Genomic DNA, 15,716 nt, shown 5'->3' with positions numbered 1-15,716 from the left:
TATTATGTGAGCTATTAGGCTTGTTGACTCTTGGTGTTTCATAGAATGCACAATGCCTGAGCAATTGAATAATTTAAGTACAATCTTTCAAATTTTAAAAATTATTATTAAGGTGAGTATTACAAAGCAACATGAAATGCCAAAATTGAGCCAGGAGCAGATTCCCCTATAATATATAAACAATTTTTTAATGTTTAGAAATTTTTGAGATTTAATTACTCATCTTCAGAAAACTCTTACTGTTTTCATAATAAATTAACATTTTAAATTAAGAATGAAAAAAGAAAAAACCAAAAAAGTTTTTTTATTTTTCATTCTTAATTTGTATGTGTACATGTTTATATCAGTTAAATAGCATTTATTAATAAGCATTATGATATTTACATTTATGAAATTATAAAGCAGATTTGATCAATCACACTGAAAGTCTTAAATATTTTGAATGGTATCTTATATAAATTGCTTGTTAATGTGACAAATTATATAAAAGAAAACAAAAAGTATGTATTTAGAAACAATTAAAAAATGTTTTTTTTTTTTATATTCAGAAAATACTTTCCAGATTCATTCTAATTATAATTATACTCATTAAGAAACTGCATCAGAGCCTCTACTTTTATGATCTAATTGGTTTCTAGAAATTTATTATTAAAATAATCTGGTGTATTTCCATTAGTTTTGATTAATTTGTTGTAAATTGAGGTTATATACCCAGAAATTTGAACTATATTATAATTACAATTAGCAAAAATGCATCACCTAAATATACATATATCATAGAAAATTATAATAGTTCTTATTTCTAGAATACGATGAAAAAGTTACTTATTTTTTGAAATTATAAAATGATAAAGTAAAATGAAAATAGTTTGCAAAATTATGTTATAAATAATTAGAAACTGGGTTATGATTTGTTATTTTCTTGAATTAAGGCTGCATTCACACTGCCAACAGCAACAACAAAAACTGATGCTTTTATCATTTGTCTTTGTAAAACATTCACACTAGTCGTTATCATTGGTTTTTCATCTTAGTCATTTGCTGTTCCAAAGTTAGCCAAGATTCAACATTTGTGATTGTTGTAACAGAATTGGCCATTCAACATGAACTTCTCACAATTCTTTGAACAAGATGGAGGAACCGCTAATCGCTTGTGTCAAAGAAAGAGGCCCTACAAAGCTTAATAAATGGTCTAAAGTATTTGGAGATGCACAAAAATATTTTAAAACTCTTGATATCTTTTAATCATAATTCCTTTACCAAAGCATGGAAATTGCCTTGTTTTTCTCTCAATATGAATGCTATGATTACCATCAACATTTCAATATTTTCCTTAACAAAAGTAATAAATTCCTCTGTCAAAGTTGAAGAATTAACATTTTACTATGCATATCAAAACAGACGAGTCCAGTCTAAAAGCACAGAAAGCCACAGAATAACACTAAGCCTAATGTACAGTACAGTACATTGTTTATTAGTTTTCATCTTAGAGCATGTGCAATGTAATACTTTGGCAATGAACAAAAATGACAAAAGACAAGTTCTGGTGAGAACTCTCCTAAAACATTGTTTTCTAGTTGTCTCACTACTAACTCGCATAAAGGGTATGTCAATGAGTAGCCCATTTCAGAGGATTTATGTGAGATAACTAGAAAATGATGTTTTAGGCAAGTTATCTTAGTTCATTACTTGCAAGATAAAGTATGATTATTTGTAGTATAATTAAATAAATTGGGCAAAAATTTACTTGAAATTTTCACAACTTGAAGACAAATAAAAAATATATTTGAAAGGTTTTCATTTGCCCTTTTTATACCAAAGCCACAATAAAGCCATATGATGGAGTATTTATTCTGAGGCTCTTTTTCACCTGTCATAATTAAGGTTGATCACATACTTTTGTTATTCCTGTAGTGTAAAAAAGACAGGAAAAATGGAAAGACCTTAAATAATTTTTCATGTGTGTTTGTCTTCTATTTGTAAATATTTTGAGATGTAAGCAGTAATTATCAGATATCAATAGAGACTTTTTGTATTTTGTAAAGTTTTCCTAGTCAATCTGAACATTTTTCAAATTAAATATCATTGGTTGATTAAACAAATCCTGTTGACAATATTCCAGTATATAAGTTATAAGTAGACTTTTATGTTTATAAGTATTTACAGTATAATATAACTTATTGAATATATGAATTAATGATGCTTAGTTTATTAAAATATTGTTACATTAAGTAAAATTTAAATATATACATGTTTATAATTTTAGAAATATGAATTGAAGCAACCACACATATTACTTGGATTGTCTCAAAAGAAGTCTCATGTGGCTGTTCAAAAATTCATTAAAGCCAAGAAATTTTACTATCAGTTAGGTAAGTATCAGTACATTTATGTAAAAGTCAGAAATCAAAAATTTTAGTTTTGATATTAAGGATGCATTCAATACATAACAGAATTTGTTTAAACTGTGCATCATAAATCTAATTAATTATAAATTTATATAATAATAAATTCAGTAATTGTATATATTATTATATTGCATTGATAAATATATATATATATTTATTTAAAAAATACAAGATATACAGTGGTGCCTCATATAATGTACTTAATCCGTTCCAGGTGCACGTCCGTTAAGTGAAAAGTCCGTTATATGAAACATTTTCCTATAGAAATACATGTTAAAACATATAATTCGTTCCGCAGCATAAAATAACCGTACTGTACCATAAAAGAAATGAAAATGGAGCAGTCACCAATTATGCCGGGTAGTCAGATATCGTGAGGAGGAAGCGGAGAAACACTTTCTTCACACATTCATATAGACACACACTTTTTACACATTGCAGCAGGTCTCTTTTTATTGTTTTTTAATCAGAGTCAGATTCAGGAGAGGCTACCGGAGTTTGCAGGGTCAACTCCTCTTGTTCCATCCTCTGTTATTTGGCGGCTGGCTTCTTGAAAAACATGTCCAAGGTGGTCTGTTTCTCTCTGTTCTTCAACACCTGTCAGAAATGACGGGCAACGGTGTCATTGATTCTGTTGTCCTCAGCTCTGTTTGGATAATGAGTGTAGGTAAACTCCTGAACCTCTCCCCATTTGACAAGGAAGTTTTTGTCAACTTTCACTCCTTCTGATGATTTCTTGCATTGTTTCAATTGAAATCACCTTTCTGTTTTTTTTAGAAGCCATGATTTGCACAATACTTGAATAAATGTAAATACCCTGCACTGAGGTGATGTACGTAATAAACAAGGGAGCAAGCTGAATCCCAACGTGAGCTCTGTACTTCAGATATACTAATAATATATTCTAATAATACTAATATATTATAAAAATATCAGATTGTCATTGGCAACGGCAAAAGAGTGGAAACATCATTCGCACTTGTTCACCTCACATAACTGTCGAACGGAAAGTCTATTGTTTGCAGCCAGTCCGTTGCTCGAGTCACGTAACAGCCAAACAGAAAGTCCGTTGTTTGCAGTGTCCGTTATTCGAGGTGTATGTTATACAAGGGACCACTGTATATTACAGTATATATATAATTCAGGGGTCGTGCTGCATAGCACTAAAATTGCCACTTGGCGATATTTTTTATTAAAGTGGCAATAAAATCCCTTATTTTGACATTTTGCATGAAATTGAGTTACAAAGAATGCATCAGGAACAAATAAAATGGAGAAGCCATTTTTGGGACAAGACCATGTCTCGGAGAGCACAAGCAATGCATGCATGCACAAATCTCGCTCTCGTGCCTGTTTGTAGAAACAGTCTCAGCATTACATATTTTCTTTTGGCCTGGTTCTCGGTCCCCTGACTACCTACAAGCCTGGTTTATTTTATGTGCGCATGATTTGGGCACCAAATACTCTGTGCCAAATTGCAACTGACATGTACTCCATACCTCTAAGGTGTGCAGCCATTGACAGCAGTGCAGTTTTAGAGAAAAGACATATTCTCATCAAAAACAGCAGAATGTTGAGCTGTGCGATGGAAGTCTCATGCACTACATACCTAACAATGCCACGACATCATACAGCAAGTTTGGGCAGGAAAGTGGAAAGTGACGTTGAGAACCAAAGGCAGTTTTCGTGCAGTGCCACCCAGCATTTCCAAATTGGGGATTTTTATTGACTGACAGCAAATTTGGGAAAGTTTTTGGAGTGACATTTTTTTCACTTTGATCTTTTTTCAGTAGACTAAAGCATAAAAATTTTGACATGACAGAACATGTGAAATACCATTTAAGCTTTATGATCAAATGCGTTATTTGGAATTAGTCATTAAAAAATTACTCAAAAATGATTCCTATTTCTAAATGATGGCTTAACATGTTACCTTTGTTTTCCAGACTCCAAACTGATAAGGCTATCAGCATCTACATTGATTAATAAGTAAAGCTGGTGGCAAAAAATAATTTTAAACTGGCAAAATGGTTGGCAGTTTTTAAAAATTTTCAGAGCGACCCCTGATAATTATAGTAAATAATTATTGTTATTAATATAAGGTATCATTTTCCTTTTAGCCGAAGATCTCAACAATAGAACAATTCACAGTTGTTATTTGAGAGCAAGAAAATTGTTTCATCCTTACAGAGATGAAAACAAGAAAGGATGGGTTGGGTAAATTTAGAAATTATTTTATTTTTCGTACTTTGTTTAATGGAATAAATATTTATATTGTATTTTTGACTGAAAGTTACCGTATACTTGTCACTAATATTTATGCATAAAATCTTCATTTTAATGCATGTAATGGTGAAAAATAGGAAATGTAATTCTGTACTAAATTTTTCTGTTTTGTAGGTATAGGAATATGTAGAAAATTACATCATATACTAACACATTAAAACATTAAGTGCCATGTGTTGCAGAAATGCAACACATGCTATACATTGAAATCTGTGCTATCTTACTTAGAGCATGGCCTGTAGAAATAGAAATTACACTTGGCCCAGTAAATTTTTTAATGATATAATGCTAATTGAAATTTAATTTTTTTCCCTATAAAATATGGGAAATATGCAAAATTTGTTTTTTCTAATGTTTTTCTTGTACAATGAAGGTGTGAATCACTTAAAATTTTTTGATTTTAAGTGATTCATTTTAGCAGACAAGTACAATATTATGAAAATACCAGTCAAAAGGCCTGATGCAGGCATCAGAGAATACTAAAATACAAATAAAAATAATAATATGCTGAATATTATACTGTAAAAATATAAAATAATTTATATTGTTAATTTAAATAATAGCTAGGGGTGCTCCTAGTGGCTATTTTTGGCATACAGTGACAGAAAGAATCCGGATTTTCAGCTTTATATAGTAGATAAAGCACAAAAATAAATTTTCAAGAAACAATATTTTCTTTTAATGAATGAAAACAGTAAATATATTAATTGAGTTTGTAAAATAGGGCTGGCAGAAATACAGTATTAACGTTGTAAAAACACTTAAACAGATAATAAAAATATCTTCTTTACTCATCATGTCTGCTGTGGAGGATAGTTTGTAAAAACATGTAAACAGATAATAAAAATATCTTCTTTACTTGCCACGTCCAATCACCAGTAACAATGTTAATATTATTTTATTTATTATGTTATTTTATTATATTAACATTGAGTAGAATAGTGATTATTTTATATATTTTTTAGACTTTCCATTGGCCCATTTATACAACCTAGAATTTATTCATTTATGTGGTAGACATTCTGTTGAATTTAGAACTTGATGAGCATAAAATTGGCATAACATGATCAGAAAACATTCAGGCCATGTTGCATTTCTGCAACATGCTAAAAAAATTGAGGAAAAAAATGTTTTTCAACAATGAAAACAAAATTATATTAAAAGGACATAATTTTTGTGCTATTTTGTACACACAAAAAGATTGTGGCCCAGTGTGATATTTTATGTCCCTCTATTGTGGCACTTAATGTGTTAAGTGAAAGGAAAATCTATCTGAAGTTTCCAACATTCTGTGGTTTGTCCTCATTCTCAATTTCCTTCTTAAGCAAATTTTTTAGTAAGTTGAAGCTAAGAAACATGTTGAATACTGTATCTAGAATTTCCCAATTAACATTACTAACATTAGTGCCTAACTACAAGTTTTTTCTTAATATCTCAGGCAATTTTTGTAAATTTCTCACAATATTACTTTATAAAATTTTTTGATTTTAAGTGATTCATTTTAGCAGACAAACAAATAACGAAGAAATACTAAACTTTAATTACTTCATGTTCATAAAATCCAAATGGATTTCGCTTACAATAAAGTCTCATCAGTGGGCATAATGAACTTTAACAATTTCTGTTCCTTTTATGCTGTGTGATTTTTTTTCCCAGCATGCATCTACATTCATCCCGGTATTCAGATTTATCACATTTGCATACGTTACAGTTAGTGATGTGCCGGATCGTTAAAAATGTATATCCGTGGATACAGATATGGATCATTAGTGTCTAGATCCATGGATACGGATACAGATCTCAACTTTTTTACTCAGTTGGCACCGGTGCGTGACCTTGGACCGATAGTTTACGCTTTGTGTTAGTAACGCGACATGTTTTGACTTGCACTGCGCATGTTTTTGTTTATAGTTTAGTGTGACATGGAATAGCATAGATTACGTTTGTATTTTTGGAGAGTGTTACATTTTGTATTTGTTAAATTAAATTAAATTTGTATTAAATTAAAATAAAAACAATGTCGACAAAAATGTTTAGTAGTGTAATATGGAAATATTTTACGATAGTAAATGAATTTTGCATGATAAAATTTTTGCAATGTGAATGTGCCAAATATGTGATTTTAAGAAATAATAAGTGATTTGAAGTTATTAGTATTTTATTGCTACCTATCTTTAAAATTTCATATAAGTAATGAAATTCATTAAGATAAAAGATCTGTTAAAGATCTGCTAAAAAGTAACAGATACGGATTTTTTTTCCCTCGGATATTCGTGGATACGGATATCCAGCACATCACTAGTTACAATACAAAAATGTTCTATTATTATTCTTTTAAAACAATTTTTTACTTAGGAATAATGTTAAAATATTATATAATCTATTTTACAACTAAACTTATTACAATGTAGACACCATGGTGATTTTTGTCTTTTTAACTTAATAGCAGTTTCATGTTCTTTTAATGGTGTCTCCAACTTCTTTCCTGTTTCTCCTATATAAAGTTTCGGTCTTGGACAAGTACGACACGTGCGACTTCAAGTTGGTTTTTTGATGTATTCTGGTCTTCATTATTTATAACATTAATTACATTCATCATCATATTTTTTTGTTCTGCCACTACACACACAGAAAATTTCTTAAACTGATTTATATTTTTCAAATAATTTATTTATATAAGGAAACTTAACATGAATTATTCATTTTTTTTTCATAGACACAATGTAGTGACACTTTTCAAATACTAGGCAGATTATTCATCTTTTATTTGGTTGGGACGCTAATTACAAGATGCATTTTGGGCTCCAGCCCCTCTTCAGCCAACTAAACAATAAAATCAAACATGAGAAGAATGTACTATGTAGATATATCTACATAGTGCATAGTGTTTATATGTACATTCTTCTCGTGTTTGATTTTATTGTTTAGTTGGCTGAAGAGGGGCTGGGGCCAAAAACGTTGTCTTGTAATTAGCGTCCCAACAGAATAAAAGATGAATAATCTGCCTAGTGTTTGAAAAGTGTCACTACATTGTGTCTATGAAAAGCAAAGTAAAATAAACAACACGGTTTCATTGGAATAAAAAAAATATGAATTATTCGTTATTTGATTTTTAACTTTGGGTAATGGACTTTTGCCAGGGCAATGGCAAAAATTTGCTTTTCTGAGAATTCACTTTATTAGTGTTCATTTTAAGGCAAGTTGACTGTTGTTTTTCTCAGATTTTTCCTTTGCAAGTTTGAAATAAGAAATGTTATATGACTTAGTTATTTTTATTTTTTATCATATCATTTATTTGAATCCTGAAAATTAAAGTTTTTATTGCATTCAATGCCATTTTTCTGAATTTGTACTATTTTAAAAGCTATTAGCTCTTAAACAAGTTTTAGAACTTTCTCTAAATCAGAGATTCATAAATCTGATCACTAGGTTAATTCTATCCAATTCAGGGAGCCAATTTTATAACTTTTCATTCACCAAGTGTTATTGAAGTATCCAACATTTTGGATAGTTTTCATCGTAAGTTTATCTTGGATAACAAAATCGTAAATATGAAGTAATACGAACAGTATATAACAATATTTGTATTCAGTTTGTTAGTTTATTCCATTTCTGTAGATTCTGAGGAAGAGTGATGAATAGGTCAAAAACCTTTTTATTGTATTAAACTCACTAATGAAAGTCAATAAGGTATGTTTTTGTATATCATTATCTTTTAGCATAGACAATAATACTGTAAAAGTTTATTTTGAATTTTTAGAAAATTGATTTGAATCTACTTTTATCAAAATGTTTTTAATACATTTAAGATAGCATATAAAGTAATTGGTATTTGTTATTTTTTTTAAACAAATCTGTTAATAAGTAGTAAGCAACAAAATTTTTGAACTTTAATACTAAATTTTTTAAAATTACCCTTGTCCAAAAAGTCTTTTAGCTTTGTGAAAAAAGAACAACTATTAATGTTGAGAAAATAATTTTAAACATTTAAAATCTTATATATAGTATAAAAAAATTGATGAAATCAGAAAATTTTTATTTTTTCAGAACATCAAGAGATGAAGTGGAAGACTTACAGGCCCTAGTATCTGTTTATGGAGATAAGTGGACAAAAATTGGACACATGGTTAATCGAGATGGAAAAAATATTAGCGAAATAATCCGATGGCACAGGAAGAATGCAGGTTATATATACTTTACGTTATTATGATAATGATATAATTTTTCTTAAAATTGTACATTGGAATCATGATCAGAGGAATTAATGTGAAATTATATTTAATAATGTTGGCTGGATTATTTGACCAACTTAATATAGATCTTAAATCACAAAATTTTAGCAATATCTGTCTCAATCAAAAACTTATTTCATACTGTTTCAAACATATTAATTATAATACAGAGTGATTCCAGAATTTTGTTGTTATGCAGTTACCTATAAGTTAAAAAGTACAATACGCATGAGTGAGGTTCATATGCACATTCAGTTAAACACTTCTTTTGTTTGTGGTGAATGCACGCTACATCTGTTTTAATATGCAAAAAATGCATTGCAAATGTGCTTCTTCAGATGGTCTGTATTCTTGTATGCAGACTTTTGAATCATCCTATAAATTTAATTACTCCATCTTTTTACAGTAGCTTTCCAATAAAATCCAGTAGATACATTGTTTTTATTTTTTTAAATTAAAAAAAAATTTTTTTGATTTTAAATAATAAAGAAATAAGATTTAAAATATTTTAATATAGTTAAAGGACATTGGTCAGCAGAGGAGGAAGAAAATTTAATCGAAGCCGTTAAAAATGTTCTTCAAGTTAATGATGTTGCAGGTGTTTACTACGGAATTCAATGGGAAGAAGTTGCCAAATTAGTTCCTTCTAGAAATTCAAATCAGTGCCGTCAGCATTGGTAAGAAAATTATTATTGATAATCATTTATTCTAAAATACTTGATCATTAAATTAAATAATTAATATATATTTTAGGCTGTTGAATACCTGTTGGAAAATAAATAACGATAAACCAAGAGAGAGGTGGAAAGACACTGACACGGTTCGCTTAATCTATCAGTATGTAATTTATATTACTTAAAAATTTACTTTATTTTTTCTTAACAGCAATTTATATAAAGATTACCTAAAGTACAATTTAATGTTGGGAGCTTGTTTATAACTTAAGTGCAATGTTATAAATGTTAGTGGCTACTTTTCATGATTTATTATTTATATGTTATTTTGGAATAAAATGGTTTTTTTCACTACATATATGATATGGAATCAAATATTTAAAGTTTGGATATAGGGTAATATATAATAATAGTTGGATGACCCTGATCTATACATTTGAGATTCTGTTGAGACTTGTTTGAAATCTTCAGGCAATAACACAATATGATATTGATTCGTCACCCTATGATTTGAACATAACTTCTTGAATAAATAGTTTTCTATTAAAAAATCTACATGTTGAAGTCAGTCTTTGGCCAGTAATTTATTATTTATGTTGAATTATTTCTATTGTGTATTGTCATTTTTGTGTGAATTCTGAGGTTTTATTACTACTTGTGACATGGTGTCAAAGTTGGTAAAGTTGGAGTAACAGCGTTTTTCACTGTTACGAAGGCAATGCAATACTTGTACAATCTGCCAATGAGGAATGCCACCAGAGAGGATTTTCTATGGGACACTGGCCTCTATTTAGGTGTTAGACATATGAAGAAAACCCAGAAAACTCCATATTGCTGTTTGCAATTTTTATAAAGTTTTACAATTAATGTTTCAAAATACGTCCAAAACATAATAGTAGCAGTGGAAATAAATGCAAGAAGTGTTGCTCTATTACCATGGAAATTAAACTGGACATTATAAAACTAAATGCATTGTAAAAAAATGTGTTTGAAACGTCTGCTACTAAGCAGTAAATGTGCATAACATATTGTATTAAGTACAGTACATTGAAGGATCAAACCTTAACAATAAATCTTTATTCTGTGTACAAATCTACTTTCTAGGTTAGTTTTTGACTTTCAACAAAATCTTGGAAACCTAACCCATTTGTAAGTAGGGAAACATGTTTAATTTATTCTAGAGTGGGAATAATCTGTTACTTTTGCATATTGTTATACAAATACATTCCCAGTTACACTAGCCTGACTCTTTCAGACCATACCAAGTTGTCTGAAATTTTCAATCAATCAATTCTCCCTTATTTGATAGACCACAATTGGATAAATGTTGATACCAAATAAATCTTTTATTAATATACAGAGGGTGATCAGTTAATGAACACTTTTGTGAAAGATTTTTATGTTCAGACAACGAACATCTCACAGAACAAACAAAGAAGCAGCGTAAAATAATGAATTGTCTCCCTTTTCTTCAGGCAACAATTTGAAACTTTTCAGAGCATGGGAGATGTTGACATCGACGCTCAACTCGGTATATACTGATTGGATAGTATTCCTCCAAACTTTGAAACTCTCCCTTGTAATTGCAGTCTTTTATTTTTCTGACAGAAAGAATATTTTTATAGTACAGTAGAGCATCATTTATCCAAAAGCCGGGTCAACCGAAAGTGTTCCAGTCAGCGAATTTAAATTTCCGCTAGTGCTGTGGCACTGCAACTTTTGGCTATATCTTGGGCTACTCCATTTTTTTTTGTTGGTGTGTGTGTGTGTTTTAGCTGGCAGCACCAGCACTTTTGTGTGTCATGCTGAATCGAACATTTTTGATACTAGATTAACTTCTAAAGTATACATTTTTTTTTGTTTTTATATTTTTCAATANTTTGTGTATGTGTTTTAGTTGGCAGCACTGTCACTTTTGTGTGGTGTTTTTCCGAGGACTGTGTGTCATGCTGAATCAAGCGTTTTTGATACTAGATAACTTCTAAAGTATACATTTTTTTTTGTTTTTATATTTTTCAATATATTTATTTTGTTTGTACAAAATAAAAAAATAATTTTTAACGATACAATAGCCACGATTATTATTAAAAAAATTTTCGTTAGGCTTAGCAATGGAGAAAAATTTCAACATGGGATAAGTTAATATATTTTTCCGTACATAATCGGTTATCCGAACAACCCCAGTCCCCAATTGATTCAGATAAACGACGCTCTACTGTATTCCCGAGACTGTTAGGCGGGCACTCATTAAGTTTTGCGTTGGTTTTTATTTTCAAAAGAAGAGAGTATAATTGCAAAGGTAGAGAGTGGGCAGATGTATGATGTTGCTGGGCAGTATGGCTTGAACATGTCTAGAGTAGGCTGCAGTTCAATCTTATCTAAGAAAGATACAGTATAATCAAAAAGACTCAAGCAGCTAAAGGAATAACAAAAATCACATCTGAGAAATAAAGAACATTGAAGAGCTCATAATGGAACCTGAAACTGATCTGACGACAGAAGACCACCAAGAACTCTAATGAAGAACATCAAGAAACTAGGCAAGATATGTTTTCTTCTGAAAAAGAGGATTAATCCAATATCTGCTATTAAACATCTTTTGAAGAAGTGGGAGGATGTCAGAACAACAGTCTTAGAATGGCTCCAAACCAGGTTTTTAATAGGCTTGGGGGATCTCTACAATTAAATGCTATTAATTAATTCTGAAAAATCCTGAAGAAGAGAGAAAAGAAATCAACATTAGACAGATTCTTTAACCCCACAAATGGAAAAATCATGACTAATAAAAATGTAAGACTGCATATATAGGTAACCCCTGTATAACACAGCACTTTGTAGCATGGATTTACTCTAACATGGTTTGAGAATTGGGTAAATTCCTCGCACAACATAAGTACAGTGGTACCTCAGTATACGTCTGCTTTAGAATACGTCCTGTTTGGACGAAACAAATTTTGCACGGTATACAACATAATTTAATTATACGCGCCATCAATGAACAAGTAGCACTATCGGTGTACTAGACCAGACTAGATGTTCGCGGTGCATCGGTTTATAACTTTGTTAAATTTCTTCTGATTTTAATTTGTAAGTAAAATTTTATTATTTTTATTAATCACGAATCGCAAAAAGGCAAATGAAAAGCAACAGAAAACTAAAAAAAATGACTAGAATTACAATGGAACTGATAAGAGATTGTTGAGAAATACGAAGGTGGGATGGGTGTTTGAGATTTTAACTGTTGCCTACTGTATTCTGAGAACAACGATATGGACAATCGTGAAAAATAAAGACGTTATTAAATCTGCTAACGTTGCGAAAGGGGTTAAATCAATTTCTAAACAGAGATCAAAGACATTAGATCATGTCGAGAAATTGCTTTCGCTTTGGATAACTGAAAAACAGTGCTGGAGACAGCGTATCGGAAAAAATTATTTGCGAGAAAGCTAAAAAGATACACATTGATCTCATGAAAAATCAAGCAGGAACTAGCCAGGAAAGCGATGTGTTTAAAGCCAGCCATTTTTTTCATGAGAACGGATTAATCATTTTTATATTACTTCTTATGGAAAAGGTTGGTTTGGTATACATCCAAACATCGGGAACGGATTAAGGTCGTATACCGAGGTTCCACTGTATGTGAAAATTTATTACATTCAAATACTAATAGTTCATGAACTGTTAGTACTTAGTACAGTCAACCCCTTCTATAACACTGTTGATAATTCCATTTTATATGAGTTCCATGTTGTATGAGTCACTTAGATTTTACAAATACTTGTGCCGGGCTGTGAACGGCTCATGTACTTATGACTGTACTTATGTAAATTTTCTTTTCCCGCCTTTGTCGATACACGCGATCCTTCTCAAAACTTGTTTGTGTTGCCAGATATTTTTCCCTTATTCTGTAGTTGCTTTATTCTTCATAAGTGCTTAGCATCATATAAGGAAATTTAGATTGCTTGCTTTTAGTTAAAAGATCTTTATAAAATAGCATATTTTTTGCAAAAGATTGAGTATTTTTCTGCATCATCTTCAGATCCATGCTCTGAGGATAAGGATATCTTGCCAAAAAGAAAATGCCCTCGGTTAATAGTGTTTAGTGATGAAAAAAACAATTTATATTAATAAATATCTTTATTAAAATTAAACAAAGTGATGCTATTATATTTTCGTAAGAAAATTAAGATATGCATGTTTTTTAATTTTGAGAACCTTATCCCACTTTTCATACCAGTTCTTTGTTTCATATAATACGGATTCACATAACTCCCATGTTATACAGGTAATCCCTGTATATGTATTTTTATTATTACATATATATTTTCTTACTACGTTTACATTTTTTATTTTTGGGACTCTCCAGAACGAATTAATCAAATTCCCATAAAAACCTATGGTAAATCGATAATCAGTTAACGAACAATTCAGATAGAGAACAAAGTCATGGAACAGTTTGTTAATTATGAATACAATGGGTGATAAGTTTTTAATCTGAAATTGATTAAGACAGTTTGGATAAATATTTATTTGGTGATTAGCTATGCTGTGTTTATATATAGCAAATTCTATTATAATTGTTATAATCCACAAAACTTAATTGTCTTTGAAGCAGTCTAAATAAACTGCTGAAAAAATTTGGCTACTAAGTTTACTGCTGTTAATCCACTTTTTAATGTTGGTGAACCACTTGTACAAATTGTTTCATTATGTCACACAAACAATGGAAGACATAAAGGAACTTCAAAAAAGAAGGATAATATGTTTTCACTGAATTAATTTGTCGATCTTGTCTAAATTAAATTAATAGTCAGCCTGTTTTATTTTTGAATTATTTTATTCAAATTTTGTACAAAAGGTAAGACATTTGTTCATGTATCCTCTGAATTATAAAAAAATTGTTACTTATTCAGTGATGATTTTAGGTTGTTTTTGTAATCAATATTTTATAGAGGACTACTATTATTATTTTATATGTTCTATTTAGTGGTTGTGGTCTCTCCTTTGCTAAATTATTTGTTTGCTTGCTTAGCTTAACCATCTACACTAACCCGCTTTGCCAAAGAAAAGATAAAACAAAGCTCTAATTTGTCTCGCTCTGCCAGTTAATACAATTATTCTGCAACAAAAGTTAAAAAATAATTATTTTAATTTTACTATATATAAGAGTAGCATTAAAAATTCTCTCAAGAAAACAAATTTTTAGTCTAATTTTTGATTATTGATAACTGTGGAACAGCTGTTTTCTCCTTCACAATATGCACATTGAATTTAAGACTCTTGATCAGAATATAATTCTAAAATATTTAGATCTCTCATTATCTTTTATGTAGTTGTCCATATGATTATCATTTCTCTGTCACACAAATAATTTCTGTTATTAGTGTTTTAATCAAATGTTTTTGATAACAACTGAGGAAACAAAATTGATCTTGTTTTAGAAATGATAATTGCTAAGAGAAAACCATGGTCTGAACTTGCCTGGTGGCAAGTTTAGATCATGGCTTTCTCTTCAAACAACCAGTTACTGATCTTAGACTTCACTGAGGTCATCAATTTCATTCATGAAATGCAGTTTTTTGTGATCTGTGACCTCGACAAGTTTTTAAACTGCAGTTGAGATCTAAAACCTATGTATGTCTGCAATGAAATGTTTACCATTGAATCAAGAGCTGGCCCTATGTAAAGTGTGTTATGACAACATGTATTGACTAGCATTTTTCCTATAAATTTTCTAATGTATAAAATAAGCATATAATGAATCTAAAAAGTATTCGTTGAATTTGAAATTAATTAAAATTATATAAAATTGCTCATTGTTAATGTAACATATTACAAATGTTAAATATTATATTCCTGTTATTTCAGTCTTTATAGACTATCAACAGATAACGAGAAAGACATCGACTGGGATGCGCTGGCCTCCGAATTTGACAAGTAGGCGTTTCTCTTTTCTTAAATAGCATGCTTAAAGGAAAGAAAACTAATCATTTCTCCCTTGCAGTGTTGCATCATATGCACATTTGAAACAAAAATGGTTACACTTTAAACAAAAAGTACCAGGTTATCAAAATAAGGATTTTGAAGGTAAGCAAATTTTGAAATACAAATAAGTG

At 30.0% G+C, this 15,716-nt stretch overlaps 1 protein-coding gene across 1 annotated transcript in view; it reads left to right on the top strand.

The window, feature by feature from the left end:
* The window catches only part of LOC111619129 (transcription termination factor 1-like), a 30,987-nt gene that overhangs the window by 15,018 nt on the left and 253 nt on the right, over positions 1 to 15,716 (top strand). The window contains exons 4-10 of the mRNA XM_023360795.1: positions 2,267 to 2,372; positions 4,529 to 4,625; positions 8,742 to 8,878; positions 9,444 to 9,603; positions 9,680 to 9,763; positions 15,469 to 15,537; positions 15,605 to 15,687. Coding sequence (XP_023216563.1) covers positions 2,267 to 2,372; positions 4,529 to 4,625; positions 8,742 to 8,878; positions 9,444 to 9,603; positions 9,680 to 9,763; positions 15,469 to 15,537; positions 15,605 to 15,687 — 736 coding nt within the window. The remainder of the gene's footprint in view (positions 1 to 2,266; positions 2,373 to 4,528; positions 4,626 to 8,741; positions 8,879 to 9,443; positions 9,604 to 9,679; positions 9,764 to 15,468; positions 15,538 to 15,604; positions 15,688 to 15,716) is intronic.

Source organism: Centruroides sculpturatus, unplaced genomic scaffold (assembly GCF_000671375.1).
Source record: "Centruroides sculpturatus isolate CEXI.00-Female unplaced genomic scaffold, Cexi_2.0 scaffold87, whole genome shotgun sequence".
Taxonomy (NCBI): domain Eukaryota; kingdom Metazoa; phylum Arthropoda; class Arachnida; order Scorpiones; family Buthidae; genus Centruroides; species Centruroides sculpturatus.
This window is presented reverse-complemented; position numbering and strand designations above follow the sequence as displayed.